The following is an 18911-nucleotide window of genomic DNA, read 5'->3' as shown; positions in this document are numbered from 1 at the left end:
AGAAATAATTCTAATAGCGATATGGACTTAGAAGGCCAACTCTAGTTAACACCACAGCATAACATTGAGGAACATCTACCCATTTGTTCTTTAATTCATCCTGGACTTCTTTGTATTATACTGTAATTATAGCTAGCTAATCTAACTATGTAGCTTACATTAGCAAGTAAAGTTTAAGTTCTGACCTATAGAATAAGACCTAAAGTTTTTCTTTAACAGACACTGTTTTTAAATTCAGTGGGATAATAGACAAATAAGTGTGTGTACTCAATTCAATAAATGTTATTTTATTAGAGTAATCATTAAAATGTAGTTTTAATTGTTTTTGGTGCTTCCAAAATAATTTAAATTTTGAATTAGTTTAAGTTTCAATAATAGTTTTAATGTTTAATACTAACTAAAATTGTTAGATTTAAATGTTTATATTTTAGTATTCATCAAAATTAGACATTACTCTTTAAAAACAGCTAAATACACTAATTATTAAAAAAGACTTCTTTCTCCGTTTGTCATATTTACTTCATTCTGTCAGTTGATACCTCAAGAATTGAGTTACTGGGACGAAAGCTGTGTGGCCCTGAAATTTAGATGATGGTTCCCATTCAAAGTTCATTTTGAAGCAGTTTTCTTTTTGCCTTCACTTAGGTATCTGGAAATGCTCAAAGACCCCAATGTGATTAAAACTCAGGATGTGTTTACAGTCATCCGCTACATCTCATACAACCCATACGGGAAGAGCATGGCCTGGAACTGGATACAACTCAACTGGGACTATCTGGTCAACAGGTGGGACGATCAGATCATGGCTCCTTGATGCCTTGTGTGACACTCTCTACAGGTGCCTTCTTTTTCTGACTTTCTCTGACTGCTGTCCCATACCAAAATGGTGCATCGCCAGAGGTAAAGGACCACAGCATTGATCTTCCTAAGACAGTTTCTTTCTTCCTAAGAAACTATGTTTCTTAGGCAATAACACTTTGGGGGTGGGTGGGTAGAGATCTGGCATATGCACCTCTCTGTCTCTGTGTGTGTGTGTGTGTGTGTGTGTGTGTGTGTGTGTGTGTGTGTGCGGTTTGTTGGTGCTGAGGACTGGAGGATCCAGGCCCTTCTGTCTACTAAGCAGAAAGCACATGCTCTATGACTGACCTACCCTCACGCCTAGTGACAGCAGCTTGGGAAATGGGAACTACAGATGGCAGAGCACAACAAATGAGAGATGTTTCCCCGAGCTTCTCATTTCTTTTGCCCCGTGCAGAGGATGTGCTGCCACTCTTGGCTCTGGTCCTCTAAATGCACTGCTCAATTTCTGTTAAAAAGGACACTTCTTTGGCCGACTATAAAATAGAATATAGGCTAAATGTATTTCCCAAATAAATGTGTACACACTGATGAAAGGTCAGTCCCCCTGTAAGCCTCCCGTTAGGAAGTCTCCTTGTCGTCTGTATTAATCTTCCCTGTCAATGGCAGACGGTCATTACTGTCCTCTGAGAAACACAGCCACAGGGATGACTTTACCCCCTCTTTTCTCCTGGCAGTTCACCCCTGCCATCGTGTCTATTTATATTCCCTTTCCTTCTGAGATGCACATTGTGTCTCTGGCTCTCAACTGAAGTTTTCTACATTGCTTTTGCCCATTTATGATAGATTTTTTGCCTTGTTTGTTCTTGTGACTAGTGAGAGTCACCGTTCAGCCGTTTCTTTTTTTTTGTTTTGTTTTGTTTTGTCGAGACAGGGTTTTTCTGTGTAACCTCCTTGGCTGTTCTGGAACTCACTATGTAGACCAGGCTGGCCTTGAACTCAAAGGGATCCTCCTGCTTCTATCTCCCAGTGCTGGGATTAAAGGCATGTGCCACCACTGCCTGGCTATATTCATCCATTTCTAAACATTGGTCTGAGGACATGAGCACACATGAGTTCATATCTGTGGTTCATCTGTTTATAATTGTTTCAGTGAAAGGCTTGGTTTGGACTGAGTAAATCTATTCAACAAGAATGTGTTATCTGGGGCTGGAGAGGTTAAGAGCACTGACTGCTCTTCCAGAGGTCCTGAGTTCAATTCCCAGCACCCACATGGTAGCTCACAACTATCTATAATGAGATCTGGCACCCCCTTCTGTATACATAATAAATATATATATATATATATATATATATATATATATATATATATATATATATATATATATAAAAGAATGTGTTATCTGGGCCTATGAATTCATCTTGTGTGAGGAGTACTTTCCATTTAGAAAGATGGATGCTTAATGACGCCTACTGTGTGTTTTGTGTTAGCTGAAAGACCACGAGTCTATGTACGCTGCAAGAAATTTATATAAATGAAGCACAATGTTTACTTTTAAATTGCTGTGAAAAGATAAAAGTATCTTTTGTTTATTATATACTTTTAACAATTGATAAGTAGAAAAAATAGATTTTTTGTAAAAGACACCATGAATATCTGGCTTTAAAGTTAACATATTAGATCATATAAATTAAAGTCGTTTCCAAGGACAATGGATTGATTAACCATTGTCAGAGCTAGGCCCACAAGCCTTGCCCAAAGCTTTTAAGATTTCTTCATTGTCTGATGCTCTAACTTTCATGAGATATTATTGTAGATGGCCCCAACACAAGATCATACAATAACCACATGTCTGTTACACAAAAGGCAATATTAATTATATTTGGCTTGAAGAAATAAAATTTCCCTATGAAAAATTAATAAGAGACAAGTTATATAGAAATGAGCCAAGCTTTATTCAAATATTTCTAAACTTTTGAATGATTTCCAAATTTTTGATTGAGTGGTATTACTGTCTCTATTTCTGAACAATTTGTTATTACCCTTTGTGGTCGATATATTGTGTACCCTAATAAAGTTATCTAGGGTCAGAGAACAGAGCAGCCACTAGATTAGACATAGAGGCCAGAAAACGGTGGCACACACACCTTTAATTCTATCACTTGGGAGGCAGAGATCCATCCAGATCTCTGTGGGTTTAAGACCACACTGGAAACAGCCAGGCAAGGTAACACACCCCTTTAACCCCAGGAAGTGATGACAGGAAGCAGAAAGGTATATAAGGCGTGAGGACCAGGAACTAGAGGCTTTTAAGCTTTTAGGCTTTTAGCAGCAGTTCAGCTGAGATTCGTTTGGATGAGGATTCAGAGGCTTCCAGTTTGAGGAAACGGGATCGGCTGAGAAGTTGGTGAGGTGAGGTTGGCTGTGGCTTGTTCTGCTTCTCTGATCTTTCAGCGTTCACCCCAATACCTGGCTCCTAGGTTTTATGTTAATAAGACATTTTAAGATTCATGCTACAACCCTCAGATAAATTTTTTCTCTCAAGCTTTTTTCACGTGACCTTTATAACTGCTATTTGCCAGCCCACTGCTGTGTTCTCTACTTTGAGCCTAATCACAAAGCCCCAGTATCTGTGGGGGTGACTCTCTGCTCCTGTGTCTTCTAAACCCTTAGAGAAACTATGAAGCTCAATAGGTCTGTAGTGGGGTTTGACCAAATTTGATTTTAGTTTGTTACAGATGAAAAAAATTCAATAATTTTGACATAATGAACATGATCTAAACATTTAAACATTATCTCAAAACAGCTCAATAAGCACTGAATCAAAAGTTTTGAATACATCAAAATAATTTCCATATGATACAATATTAGGCATATAAATATGAAGTTGAAGTAGATGACCTCATCTAACTTTTTCAAGCTATTTAAGATATGCTTAAGCCGGGTGGTGTTGGCGCATACCTTTAATCCCAGCACTCGGGAGGCAGAGGCAGGCGGATCTCTGTGAGTTTGAGGCCAGCCTGGGCTACAGAGTGAGTTCCAGGAAAGGTGCAAAGCTACACAGAGAAACCCTGTCCCAAAAAACCAAAATTAAAAAAAAAATGAAAGCCGGGCGGTGGTGGCGCACGCCTTTAGTCCCAGCACTCGGGAGGCAGAGCCAGGCGGATCTCTGTGAGTTCGAGGCCAGCCTGGTCTCCAAAGCGAGTTCCAGGAAAGGCGCAAAGCTACACAGAGAAACCCTGTCTCGAAAAACCAAAAAAAAAAAAAAAATGAAAATAATAATAATAATAATAAAGATATACTTAAACTCTTAGTATAGTTTTAACCATTTTGATGAAGACACTACGGTGCGTTTCCTCCTATTTTCTGCACTTCATATGCTAGTGGGCCCTTGAGATAAACATATTTTGCTCCTTTGTAGGTAGTGTTTACACAAGTATTTGCAGCTTTTATTCAATGTATTTGTTCCTAGCTCCCAAATATTTCTTTTAATTTTTAGTCACTAAGAGTAAAATAACAATAATTCAGAAATTATAAGCCATTCAAATAACGGTGACTTGCAATTGGCATCTATTCTTAGAACTCAAAGACTCTCACTTCAGCCACAAGCGTATTTCCTTTTTTTAAAATTCCCATCTTCCTCTTACAGAACTGATATGTGTGATTTTTCAGAGGCTGCAGACGATAATAAGAATGTTGAAGTCATCTGTAATAGAATCAGTCAGAAATAACTTCTGCTGTCCGTGTTTATTCCTAAACCATTTCTCTGTGGCTGCTTATTTGATACACACAGAGCCATGTTATCCACACGGTTTTAGGATTTATTCTTTTCATGTCCTACTGCTACTGAATGATAGGATTTTAGCATTTCTGATAAATGACATTTATAGTAACTGCCTGTTTTCCCAGTATGTTCCTAGACTAAGTGTTGTTCTTAAATATCCTCATTAATATCTCATTTTATTTCTATATTTTAAATTTAAAATTTTTTCTTATTTTTATGTGTATGGATGTTTTGACTGTGTGTGTGTATGTGTGCCACTTGCAATGTCTGGTGCCTGGGGAGGTGAGAGGAGAGTGTCAGATCCTTTGGAACTGAAATTACAGAGAGTTGTGAGCTACCTTGAAGGTACTAGGAATTACACCCTGATCTTCTAGAAGAGCAACAAGTGTTCTTAACCACTGAGCCATCTCTTTAACCCCTAAAACCTCATTTTAAAGTATGATTCTTTTGTCTAGTAAGTCTTGTAGCACACATGCTGTGTGCTAGGTTCCATCATTGGCATTGGGGCTGCAATAGGAAAGAGAGTTGGGCCCAGCTCTCTCTCTCTCCTTGCAGAACTTAAGACTTTGGTGAGAGCAAATAGTCATGAATTATTAAGTTAAGCAGTATTAAATCAAGAATTTCATAAATAAACATATACAACTGTAGTACCTACCCCGAAAACAGACTCAGAGTACACCAAAATAATACAAAGGGGAAACCAATCAACTTGAAAGAAGTTGGAGGCAAGGTCTTCCTAAGGAAGTGCCAGCCCACGGGAATGAAGGGCAGGAAAGAACTGGGGAAACAGAAACCGAAGTATCTTGGCTGAGGCTACCAGGAAAGAAAGGGATGACTGTTAAAAGGAGCAGAGTCTTGTTAAAATTTGACTTTTTTTCTAAGAGCAATGATGAGTCTGTCATTGGAAGTTTGTAATACAGTGAAATGATGGGTTTATGTTGAAAATGAGTGCTTCTGGCGATAACCGGGAAGCATGGGCACCAGGAGATCAGACTGGACTTGGGAAGCGTGGTTACCTTCTGCTGTAGTCCCAGCAAAGACAATGGCCAGCTGGCAGCAAAGACAGTGATAAACTGGACCGTGGCGTGATGGTGAAGATGGAGGACCCACAGAGCACGGAGGGAGTTTGAAAATGAAAGAAGAGAGTGCAGGGACACGTGCTGGAGCCCACCTAGGTTTCCTAGTGGCCTTACCCAGCAGGACTGCATAGAGGTTGATTGGACCACGGGCCTGGGTACCAGGCGTTTGGAAGGGGCTACACTTGGCTGTATCTAGCAAGGGGGAGCTCTTTTGACCCTCCCCTTGGCATTGTTATAAGAAGCCCTTTGGAGCCTGGCGGCGGCACATGCCTTTAATCCCAGCACTGGGGAGACAGAGGCAGGTGGATCGCTGTGAGTTCGAGGCCAACCTGGTCTACAGAATGAGATCCAGGACAGCCAGAACTTGTTTCATAGAGAAACCCTGTCTTGAAAAAACGCCGGGGGGGGGGGGGAGGGGGAGGAGGGAGATAAAAAAGCCCTTTGGAATAATGTTCTGGGCCACCCATAATTCCGGCTCCAGAGGATGCTGATGACTGGCCTCCACAAGCCCCTGCACTCGTAGGCACATACCCCTCACCGCCACATACACATAATTAACAGTAGTAAAACTGAAACCTTATTAAAAAGAGTATTCTAGAAGACTGATAAGGGATGACTCCAAGTGTGCAGAGCCAGCAAGAGTCTGTAGCAAAATTTCATGAAAAGTTTGGCAAATATGGAAGGAGAGACAACCAAGAGAAATGCCAGATTAAAAAGGAGGATCCTTCCTTTTCTTCTTTTTTAAAAAATTCTTTATTAGTATTATTTTACATGGATTGGTGTTTTGCCTGCATGTATGTCTGTGTGAGGGTGTCGAAACCCCTGGGCATGGAGTTACGGACAGTTGTGAGCTGCCATGTGGATATTGGGAATCAAACCCAGGTCCTCTGGAAGAGTAGCCAGAGCTCTTAACCACTGATTCATCTCCTCAGGCCCCCATTTACCCCTTTTGTATATTGAAGATATTTTAATGTATCTAATATATTTAAATGCTGATGAGAAAGTCCCAGTATGTGGAACAAAATTGTTTGTTTTTTTTTAAGCAAAGTTGTTGTTTTTTAAGTAGGAAAACAGGCAATCAAAGCTGAGGCATTAGGAGGGGACAGGCCTATGTAGGAGTTACTTTGTATTTCTCTCTACAGTGGAAGGCAAAGGCATCTTTAGGGGAGGGGGAAGGAGGGACCGTGTTTGGGGAGAGAAAACATTTGAAAAGGGCAGATTGAAGGGGAAAAAAAATGAATGTGTTGGCTAGGGAATGGAGGGGGACTGTTAATGTGGGATTATCATTTGATATTTATCTGTGAATATACAATGAGTCGGGTGACTTCTCAAGTCAGAACTTGACCACCTGAAACAACCTGAGAAGATAAACAGCTGACTCCATTCCAAGTTATGGTTTTTCTAGACAAGAATTATTACAGTACAAGGGAGCTCAGGGTTTAATTAAAAGTGTGATTGAACATGAAGCTATCACATCTCAACTATGTAAATAAATACATGGAGCATAAAAGAAAGGTCTTATGGTCCAGTAGAAGTTGGCATTGGAGAGTCAACAGACCAGAAATCCAGGCTAGACTAAGGATGGTCAGAGTGAAAACTGAAGAGCATATTTTGTTGTAAGGAGCACACAAAAGAGTGATTTGGATGCAGGTTTAAAGTGATTGCAAGGCATTATGGGAATTGGATGGCTAAAGTGGAACATGGAAAACAGGGCTGGAAATATGCTCAGGAAACTAAGGAGATAACATACTGCATTGATCGTGTGGAAATGACTCAGCATGGCAGCACAGCTCAGAGCAGAGAGAAAGAGGAGCAGAAAGATTGTGTATCCCACATGGAAGCAAGTAGACAGAAGGGCGGAGATGTGCAGAGTGGGGCCAGAGAAAAGGTCTGGAGAGCAAACACTCTGGAAGCCAGAGGCCGTGTTTCCTGGCAAGGGTGGAAGTGATTGTGAGGCAGACAGTGCCTAGGAGTCACCTTTTGGGTAAAGACTGAAGAGTGAGGCCTAAGAGTGGTGGATAGAAATGCAGTTGTGTCTGTGGTGAGGCTGGGTATTGGCTAGTGCACAGAGGTTTGCATCTTTTCATGCCTCTGTAGACGAATTTCTAAACAGTCTTATTAAATAAAAAACATGGAGCCAAATATAGGGGTGAAAGCCTTAGATCAGGGAAATAGGAATAGCCACCAACCAACCTTACCTCGCCAGCTCTGCAGCTCCCAAAAGTGAGCTACTTCCTGTCTACCTGTGCCTTTATTGCCTTGTTGTTCTGCCCTCTCATTGGCTCTTAGCCCAGCTACCTCATTTCCTTGTCACTGCCCGTCTGTACAGACCTCCAGGTCTCTATGGTTGGTATTGGGATTAAAGGCGTGTCTCACCACGATTGGCTCTGTTCTGTAGTATGACCTTGAATACACAGAGATCCTGCCTGATAAGTGATGGGATTAAGGGTGTGTGCTACCACTACCTGACTTCTGTGTTAACTTAAAATGGCTTGCTATTTCCTCTGATCGCCAGGCACACTTTATTTATTAGCATACAAATAAAATATTACCACATTTCAGCACAAATAAAATATCACCACATCCCTCTGCTGATTCCATCTCCGCATATTGCTCCCTTTTAGCACTTTGCAATGGTTCTTTATGTAGAAAAAAAGGTTCTGCTTCCATATATATTACAGCTGTTTTTTTCCCAAGTTGCTTTTAATTTTGTTTACAACAAGTTCTCCTCTATAGCATAAAACTTTTAAAAATAGGATAAAGCAAACTTTGTCTGTGTCTGTCTTCCACTGTGTTTGCTTTTGGTGTATAATAGTTCTGGAGTGTAAACTTTCTCCAATTGATTTATATATAGATATATTTTCCCATATTCCTCCCCCAATATTTCAGTGGTCAAATTTTATACATAACTTTGTGGGGTTTCTTTTTTTAAAAAAATGCTGTGATTAGTTGTGATGAGATTTGTATTTCCATCTGTAAGGAGTGAAGGAAGTCCTGTGTGAGTGAAGTCCTAAGTGAATGTGTAGTGTTGACGTGGGTTGGTCATATGTAGAGGTTGTCCTCACCCAACCACCTATTAAAATTGGTCGTTGATGTTTCCATGCTGAGAGGCAGCAGGGCCATTAAGGAATAATTAGCTCAGTTGGTACGGTCGGTGCTTGCCTAACATGCACAAAGCCCTGGGTTCAATTCCCCAGCACTGTAGCTGAAGTTTTCCTGGTCCTGCCTGGCCCATGGTCAGGACAAATCTCTCTCACCTGCCAGTCCCGCAGCCAAGTAAACACACAGAGACTTATATTATTTACAAACTGTTTGGCCTAATGGCTCAGGCTTCTTGCTAGCTGTTCTTACATCTTAAATTAACCCATTTCTATTAATCTATAAATTGCCATGTGGCTCGTGGCTTACCAGTATCTTAACATGTTGCTTCTCATCATGGCAGCTGGCAGCATCTCCCTGCCTCAGCCTTCTACTTCCCAGAATTCTCCTCCCTCTTTGTCCTGCCTATGCTTTCTGCCTGGCTACTGGCCAATCAGCATTTTATTTATCAATCAATCATCCACAGCACAGCACCTCATAAACCAGAAAAGGTGATGCATGCCTGTAATCCCTGCACTCAGAAAGAGGAAGTGGGAGGGTCAAATCTTCAAGGTCATCCTCAGCTATATGACCAGCTATCAGCTCAGGGCCATCCTGGGCTCCATGAAACCCTAGCTCAAATGTCTTTTAAAATTTTAAGGTAATTAGAGAATAATTGTTATGAAGCACTTCACATGTCCCAGGTCCTCACATGTGCCTCTTGTGTGCTTGCATGCTTCCAGGCTGCTTTCTTTCAGGAGCTGAAGCAGTGCAAGGGTTACTCATTCTTTACATGGAACCCAGTCAGAGGTGTTCCATTACAGCAACAAAGAACAGACAAAGACGGACAAGCCATTTCCCCTTATGATCTAGTTTGATGTATCACTTAGTGTTTTGTTGATAAGAATTAAGTTGTGCATCTGTACATAGTTCTGAGGGAGACTGAGAAGTACTGTCATTGTCTGCGTACCCTTGTACCCAGGAGGAAGGGAAGTATTTGAGAGATACAACAAGCAGCCTACCATGTCTGAGAAATGCAATGAAATCGGTACGCAAAGAGAAGGATGGACTTTATAGACATTACTCCTGAATATGATGATAAAAGTGCTTGCTTTTAAAATTGTATTGGTTGTGTGTGTGCGCTGGTCAAAGGACAGCTTTCAGGAGTCGGTTTTTGTCTTTCCGCTGGGGAATTTTGGGATTGAACTCGGGGCATCGGGCTCGCACGGCTGCCGCGTCTACTCCCTGAACCATCGTATTTTCTTTCTGTGTTTAGCTTCTTTTGAAAACTACTTCACACTCACCCCCCCCCACACACACACACACCTTTTTCATCTAGAAAAAAGATTTCATGCTAGGACACTAATATTCTGTTTTACTCTGTTCCATTTCCCTGCAGATTCACCATCAATGACAGATACCTTGGCCGGATCGTCACCATTGCTGAACCTTTCAACACTGAGCTGCAGCTCTGGCAGGTATGGAGACAGAGCCCTTTCGACTTGTCTAGAAGGGAACAAGCTTAAGCTTGTCTCCCAAAGAGATGTCGTCATTTCTCCGATAAAATCCCAGACACAAGAAGAAAGAGAAACCCCTTAAATCTAATCAGTTATACACTGCTTTTTTACTAATCTGAAAAATGATTCAAATGAGAAAGAGGTTTAAAAACTGGGAAATGTAAGGCCTGGGTAGGCGGGGAATGGCTGACAGAACTGTGTGTGTAGTGTGTCTCTGCTATCTGGGTAGCTGTCGGTGACTCTGGGATAAGTTGGTTGAGATTTGAGTCCATTCAGAATTGATAGTTTGGGAATTTTGAAACTAATCCTAAATCTCTGAAATCTCAGTGAAGAAAAAAAGTATGTCTATTAATATAGAACAAAGAGAGCTGTTATGAAGTCTTCATGTCTGTGTATTAGATATTGAGACATTTAGATTGAGATGTTTAGATTCTTGCATATGTTAAGAATCAAAGTAATCCTTAGTTTTGAAATTGGCAGATAATACTCTGGCTGAGTTTTAGGGGGTTTGGAGGGTAGGAGCTCATTGAAGTATGCTGGAGAGAGTCTTTTCTTACAAGTCTTTTAGGAAATGAACTGAAATTGTAGGAAATTCTCCAGACCCCTAGAGTAAAAAGGCTGGAGAAAAACCATTATGCCACAGACCACAATGTCCCTGGGACACTTTGGGAAATGCACAGACAATAGAGGAATCCACAGAAGTGGACATGGGAACCATGGCACAACGCCCTCCTTCCCTATCATAGCCTCTTGTGATTAAACAGGCTCTCAGGAGCCCAAAGCCAAGAGGCATGATTGCTCATGCGCCTGGCAGGCTCATTGAGTGCGACACCAGGAGCTGCTGTCATAACAAATTCCCAAAGGAAGAAACAAAGTCTGTTTCCAAATGGAATTCCTGAAGAGGTAGGCTTCAAGGGGTCCTTTGAATGATTGCCTTCTCTTTTCTAGATGGAGAGCTTTTTTGCAAAATATCCAAATGCTGGAGCAGGAGTGCAACCTAGAGAACAAGCATTGGAAACAGTGAAGAACAATATTGAGTGGCTGAGACAAAACAGAAAGTCCATAAGCGACTGGTTTAACAGCTTGCTGAAGGACAGCTAAGGCATTTTCATCTTGTGACTCTGCTGTGCCGTGGAGCCGGCCTGAGGTGGCCTGTTTTACAGACCGCAGAGGGAGCCTTCGAAACGGGTTCTGCTTTTGCTAAGTACTGTGTTTATGTCTCGCAAAGCTTTTAAATTATTCCTCTCTGTTTTTGAAGGAAGATACTAATAGAGTATTTAATACACTCAGGGATCTCTGCTAAGTGTACTTCACAGGAACGTCTTTATAAACTGTAGGGTTTAATAGTCACATTAATGTCTTTAAATATCATTCCTTGTATCTTAAATCTGTGAAAATAGAACAATTTAGTCCTAGCTTTACATTTTTAGTACCAAAGAAAGACCAGTTAATCTTCTCTCTTGATTGATTTTTAAAGTTTAAATACCAGTACTTGCGGGACATATTGCCATCTTAATCTTTATTTTATTATTCAGAATTACATAGACCTAATATCATTTTATTCACATATGTCTCGTTGCTTTAAATCCTACCAAAGTAACCTTGGCTTAAGTTTTGCTCAAGGATTGAATGAATGAGCCAAAGAAATGATTGACTGTTGCCTTTGCTCTTACAAAATCAGACAAAGCTGTATTCTTTTTTTTTAAAAAAAAATAAATTTAAAGTATTACCTTGAAAAAAAATTGTTTCCCAGTGTCACCTTATTCTTGAGTAAACATAATGGCAGCGTTCCCCAAATAATTTAACACATTATAAGTATGCATCGAGAACCTGGCCTTGGCCACGCATGATGCTCTCCCATCTCTCTTGAAGCATACAAAGTTCCTTCAAATGCGCTATGAAATTAGTGGGAATGGAGTGCTTAACTGTGCTCTGTGGATTTTATAGGGAAAAGTGAAAGTAATTGGAAACTGTTCAGGAAAGAGAGAAGGTGGATTATACTATAAAAGTAAAAGGACTTAAAATTTAGTTTTGCCCTCTCTAGCAACAAATGTGTGAAAATGGAGAAAGTCTAGGTTGTCTCCAGCATAGATGCATATCTAAAGATATGCCTTCTTATATAGAAATTTAACCTACAAGTCTTTAAATCCAAACCCATATAGAAAACCGCTGATACAATGTATATATGTAGGCCAATGAGATGGCTCAGCCTGCCAGCCTGCATTCCACCTAAAGGTTCCACAGGGCAGGAGGAAAGGACTGATACCTGCAGACTATCCTCTGACCTTCAGACATGTGCTGTGGTGTGTGTGCCCATGAGCATGCGCGCACACACACACACACACACACACACACACACACACTAAATTAATAAACAAAAATCATAATTGATGTGTGTGACTGGATAAAACACATCAGTTTCATAGAAGCTGGTGGCCGGGTATGTTGACTATGGCCCTTGATGCCTGATAGATCACAATGGCAGTCCAAGCGGCAGAACAGACAGAATTCCTGTCTTCCCATATGTTCCATTTAGAAATTTATTTGGAAAATTTGGAATTAGTTTGATGACAGTTGGGGGCATATGTGCACAATAAAAAAAATTTGGCTTTCTCTTTGTTTACACAATATGCCCCAAGCTCATACTCCAGTGCCATACTGATAGTGGTCTGCAGTCAACAAATGGCTTTAAAAGAAATGGGGAAACAAGCTTAGTGGTGGGGATGAGACAAATGGGGCAGGAGGGATGCTGACTGACTTCAGAACCTGTGTTTTGTTCTGACACTTCCTAGGAACACCCTTAAATAATATTGCCACAGATAAATGTAAAGTATTTATGCCCTCGCGGCAATTGAGAGTATATGATTTCAAGATTGATTAGATGTTGTCCACCGGCACTGGGTTACCCTTTCAAACACTGTCATATCCTATCCTGCTCTGCACAGCTGGGGTGATGGACTCTTCACACAGCTTAGGTTCCACACTTGATGTGTACCTGCATGGAGTTTGGAAGACAATAATTGAAGGAGTCATTCTTTTTGTGGTACTGAGGAGAAAGGGGTGTCAAGGGCAAACATGAGTTGGTAGCCTCTGAACTCTGATCCCTCCACTCCCCTCACCCCCCCAGTCTCCCCCTACCTTGCATTCCACACCCCCTACTTCTCCCCCACCCCCATCTTCCCTCATTCCTTCAATTCCCCCTTACCTCACTTAACACTTCTGTGTTTTCGAGCATTACTAGCATGATGCCCAATTACTCACTCCTGGGTGATCTCGCTTATTTCTGGATCAAAAAAACATGGATGTGCCTTCTTAAAACAAGGAGTCTAGCACTCACGTCTTTGCTCTACTCAAGCCCCTGTCATGGCAGACAAGTTCTTCATCCCTCTGTCAAATTCTTTTCTTCTTGGAGAACCTAGAGTATTCCTTGAGCCAACCCTGAAAGACACAAATTAGAATCACAGAATGTTATTTTGTTTTGTATTTCCATTAGCCTGGTGTTTGTTTTGCAACAATTTGTTCTTCCCCAACAAAGGTTGTCTGGTGTAGGTTGAGGGACCAAGGTGACCTCCCCCCTAGCCCATTCTGCTTCAATTCTAACAAGCTTTAGTGTACAGAAGCTGTGGTGGTTTGAATGAAAACATGTCCTGTCATCTCCGGCATTCAATACTTGGTCTCCAGTTGGTGGCCTTAGGAAGGCTTAGGAGGTATGGCCTTGTTGGAGGAGGTGTGTCATTGGAGGTAGGCTTTGAGAGTTTAAAGACTCAGCCACTTTCAGTTTCCTTCCCTGCTTCATTCTTGTGGTGTAGCTAAAGTTTTCCTGCCTGGCCCACAGTCAGGACAAATCTCTATCACCTGCCAGTCCCACAGCCGCTCAGACCTGACCAAGTAAACACAGAGACTTATATTGCTTACAAACTGTATGGCTGTGGCAGGCTTCTTGCTAACTGTTCTTACAGCTTAAATTAATCCATTTCTATAAATCTATACCTTGCCACATGGCTCGTGGCTTACTGGCATCTTCACATGCTGTTTCTCATAGTGGCCGCTGGCAGTGTCTCTCTTAGCCTTCCACTTCCCAGATTTATTCTCCTCCTTGTCCCGCCTATACTTCCTGCCTAGCCAATGGCCAATCAGTGTTTTATTTATTGACCAATCAGCAACACATTTACCATACAGAACATCCCACAGCACTTCCCCCCCCCCCCTTTTTTTTTTCAAAAAGGAAGGTTTTAACCTTAACAAAGTAAAATTATATATAATTTGGGAATTTGGGCATAGTTTCTCTTACTACTTCCTGCTGGAGAGGGGCGCTGTATCTTATGGGGACACAAAGAAAATTTTAGGATTATGGAATAGTCCGTGAGGCTGTATCATCTGAGCCAATTGCCTTGAAACCATTCTGGATGTTGGATCATCTAGGCCATGGTGTCATCGGAAACCTTTCAGGGGGTCTTGGCTGGTCAAACCTGATGTATCTTAATCTGGAACAAGTCCATAGCCTTTGGCTTTCTGTGGGAACAAAAGCAGAGTCTCCTTTCCAAAGCAACATATCCTTATATCCAAATTTTGAAGTCAAGGTATCTTTAAAATATACATTTTGGCATAACTCAACAGCTTTTACAATCAAATGTTTTTCTGCAGTTAAAAATCCCAAAGACAACACAATCCAGATTCTCTGTGTAATATTCATCTTTATGTGGCTTATTTTCTATATTAATTTTACTGTCTCTTTGAAGACTATTTTTTTAAACTATGTATTTGTTTATATAACTGTATATATCACCTTTTTTGTCTCTTTCAAGCCTGCGTATATTTTACACACATTGTAAACTATTACATCTGAATCTGTCTTATTGTGAATCTATTGCTTTAAACTGCAGCAGATGTGGCTGCTGGCTCCGCCCACCTCAGCTTCCCAACATGGCTGTGGTAGTTTACCACCAGCTCTGGGAGCTATCGTGGGTCTATGCTTTTATCCAAGCAGTGTGTAGCCCAGAAACCTCTTTTTTTATTTTGTACTATCAAAGGCTAAATCCACCATGCAGCTTAGTGTACCACTTGCAGAGGCCTCATTCCCGCCATACTGCAGGATGAGCACGCATTCTAGGAACCCACAAGTAGCTCAAACCGGCAGCTGCTGCTCATTTGAGAGAGACAATTAGGAAGCTGTTTTTAGCTCCATTTTAGAATCTTTTTTTCTCAGTTTTTAGGTGGAAACTCTTGCCACCACGTTGGACACCATTTGTAGCTAGAGTTTTCCTGCCTGGCCCACAGTCAGGACAAATCTCCGTCATTGTGGTCCAAGATGTGAGCCCTTAGCTGCTGCTCCAACCACCACACCTCCCCGCTGCTACCTCCACTCCACCATCATCGACGCTAACCTCCTGGAACTGTAAATCCAATCAACTTTTTCTTTTAAAAGCTGCCTTGGTCATGGTGTTTCATCAGAGCAACAGAAAAGAAATGAAGTCAGCAACATTTAAGAAAGATGGAGAAAAGATTGTTCCCTGTGGTAAAAGGAAAAAGAGCCAGAGCAATGTTTGACTTCTGCATCATGATATTTATTGATAGGCATCCTGGAGATGCCTTCAACACTGACTTTCCCAGCTCTGTAAATGCTAAATGTAGAGTCACCAAATGGCAGGAATTCTATTCCTAGGAATATTCCTGGGGAAGGGGGTGGGGGTGTTCGATCTCCACACAAACTCTTATAAATGGATATTCATAGGAGTTTTATTCAAAATAGCCAAAGAGTGGATATTAACCCAAATGCTCATCAATTAATAAGCAAAAGACAGCATAGACATAAAGTGGACTACAATTTCGGCAGAGTTTAGTCACATTATTCTGCCCCCAGATCTAGCTACCCATGTGCCATATGGATATAGTCTTGATCTTTGAAACAGGTAAACCTGTAAACCTCTACATTTAAGCTCATTTAATGAATTTAGGTTTTTTTTTTCAATTTCAGCGAGAAAAAGGCCCTCCAATGACAAACGCTATGTTAAAGAAATCCTGACAGCTAAAAGAAAGGCCCAATAAGCATTAAAGGGAGGAAGAACAGCAGGAGGGGAGGAAAGGAAAGTCAAAGGAAGCTGAGAATATTGTTATAATTATCACCACATAGCTACATGTGGATATGATGAATCATTTCATTTGTTTTCCAATAATTTGTTTCCTATTAGGAAAAACACAGTTACTTGTTTTTCCCTCTATTTGAAAACCAAGAGAAATAATTTGTTGGTCTGCTTTCCACTGTTTGATAGCATAGTTGAAAAAAAATCTACTTAAAAGGAGATTTATCTCAGTTCCCTGTCCATGGTCATCTGGCTGGGATGTTTTGGGGCCTGTGGTAAGGCAGAATAACAAGGCAGAAAGGCTTGGTGGAGGAGGCTACTTACCTCATTGTGGACAGCACAGCTGGGATCAGGGAAGATGACCAGAATCCCAAGATCCTCTTTAAGGGTATGTCCCAATGAGTTGCCTCCTACAATTGGGTCCCACCTCCGGAAGTTCCCACCACCTCCCAAAAATAGGGAAACAAACTTTCAACACATGAGCTTGTGGGGACATTTTAAGGTTCCAGCCATAACAAATGGTGGGCTGGTAGCTGAGAGCAATGTTATTTTGTTATCATTAAAACACAGTCTATCAATCATTGAAATTCCATGGAAAAACAAATGAAGGAACTTCCCTTACCCCAAACTAGTAAACAGAGCACAGGAAGGGCAGAGGAAAAACACAATGAAGCAAGACAGCACATAGCCTAAAGGACTGGCTGATTCATTTAGCCATGTGTCATATTAAATGAAGTATTTTGAAATGCCCAGGGAGAATTTTTATTTCAATGACAGGTACCATTTTTTTTTTTTTAAATCTGCAGTGTGTTGTCTTTCAGTGAGAAAGAGAAAGGCTGTCAGCTGCAAAGCCGGATTGTATATCCCCGAATCCACACTCTTTTCTGGAATGCACATAATCATGCAAGTTAGAGAACATGATCTTCTACTGTTCTTAGCTGGCATAAAGTCCAGGGGTAAAGATGTGTTTGACACAGTCTTTTGGAAATAGTTATAACTCTTCTTTTCCAGGCATGTCTCGTCTAGCCAGTGTCCCCTCAACCAGAGTAGCCTTTTTCATTTTCCTCACTTGCCCACTTCCTTTACTATCTCAGAAGCAAAGTCACCGAAAGAGGTCAGAACACTATGCCAGCGACAGGCCAGTGCCTGCTTAAGTGCATGGGCAATGCTTTCTACTTGTGTGCCAGACTCCATCATTATTCTGCTCCACAAGGCATTGTCTCTCTTCTATCATCAATATTTGATTTTCTTCTTCTCTTTGTATCAGTAGGGAAATGTAGCATTATTCTTCCAAAAGGAAACACAAAACAACCAAGTTCTCATGACATCCCTTTCCAGGCCTTGCTGTAGCTTTACCACAAAATTTCTCTAATGAGTTGTTGACACTCGCCTAAGATCTCACTTTGAGCCCATTCTACTAGGGCTTTGATCTCACTGGTCCGCTGAAACTACATTTCCAGAAGTAAGCCATCTAACGTCAGTAGTGAATTACTGAAACAATTGTACAGAAAGTCAGTTATAGTGTATATATACAGAGTTAATTGACAACTGACTAACATAAAGCCAAATTCAGAATATCAAAATGAGCAAAACATATTCTTCAGAAAAGTCTAACTACAGTATTATTTTAATGGGAGTTTCACAAGTTTTTATCAAACCAGAATGACTTTGAATACAGATATTCTTCCTTGTTACTTAACAACTTAGTGACCTAGAGGCCATATTGGCAAATATTTATGAAAGTTCAAAGGCAGCTGTTCAGATAGAAATCAGTCTAAAAGTTGTGCCAAGGTAAGGGTGTCCCATGTAAATAATTCTGCATCCATTTACTCTAATGCATAGAACAATTAGTAAAGTCCCCCAAATTATAGGACACAGAGGAGGACTTCAATTTTGTAAAAAGCTTTACAAAATGTGGCTAAGCTTTCTTCTTGGCCATTTCCCCTCGGAAGAGAGAAATGAAACAACTCTTGATAAAGTAATATGTAATCTATAACTTTAATCAATACATCTTTGCAGCTAACACTTCCAGATCAATTAAATATGTACTCTAATTGGAGGATCTTGTGTTAAAATTGTAACAACGATTATGACTGAGCAGCATGACTGATTCTCACCCAAGGAGTTAAAGGTCCAGAGCTAAATATCAATAAAGGCTCAAATAAATGTATGCTTTTGCAAAATATTTACTTGCATTATGACAAGAAATGATATTCCAACTTTTCAAAACATCCAAACTTGAGGTTTATCGAGAAGGAGGCCATAAAAGTTTAGACAAAGCATCTAATAGACTAACAGGGCCATAATTTGGGGTAATAATAAAAAGGCTGTGATTTTGGTCTTTCTTTTAAATGTAAATGATAAACTGCACTCTAAATCCAACCAAGATTAGTCAATAATTGCACATAAAATATCACAGTTTAGTTTCAACTTTAAAATCAAATGTGCACTCACAAAATTAGAGCACAAAAGAACAGAATAAGATCTGCAACATTTAGAATAGTTAGCCTTGTTTATATGTCTGAGACCTAGTGTTCAGCTGGAATCAAATCTTTGAACTCAAACTAAATTCAG

The 18911-nt window shown here is 40.6% G+C and overlaps 1 protein-coding gene across 2 annotated transcripts in view; it reads left to right on the top strand.

Moving 5' to 3' along the window:
- Enpep (glutamyl aminopeptidase) overlaps positions 1-11991 on the top strand; it is a 94449-nt gene extending 82458 nt beyond the window's left edge. The window contains exons 18-20 of one of the 2 annotated variants that reach the window (XM_052731447.1): positions 646-786; positions 10140-10218; positions 11206-11991. In XM_052731447.1, the coding sequence (XP_052587407.1) occupies positions 646-786; positions 10140-10218; positions 11206-11358 (373 nt within the window). In that variant the 3' untranslated portion in view covers positions 11359-11991. The remainder of the gene's footprint in view (positions 1-645; positions 787-10139; positions 10219-11205) is intronic. The other variant, XM_052731446.1, reaches the window with a different exon arrangement.
- The last annotated feature ends 6920 nt before the right edge of the window (positions 11992-18911 follow it).

The sequence above is a fragment of the Peromyscus californicus genome, unplaced genomic scaffold (genome assembly GCF_007827085.1).
Source record: "Peromyscus californicus insignis strain IS unplaced genomic scaffold, ASM782708v3 Scaffold_9__1_contigs__length_137607984, whole genome shotgun sequence".
Classification (NCBI taxonomy): domain Eukaryota; kingdom Metazoa; phylum Chordata; class Mammalia; order Rodentia; family Cricetidae; genus Peromyscus; species Peromyscus californicus.
Note: the sequence above shows the minus strand (reverse complement) of the source record. Positions and strands in the feature narration are given on the sequence as shown.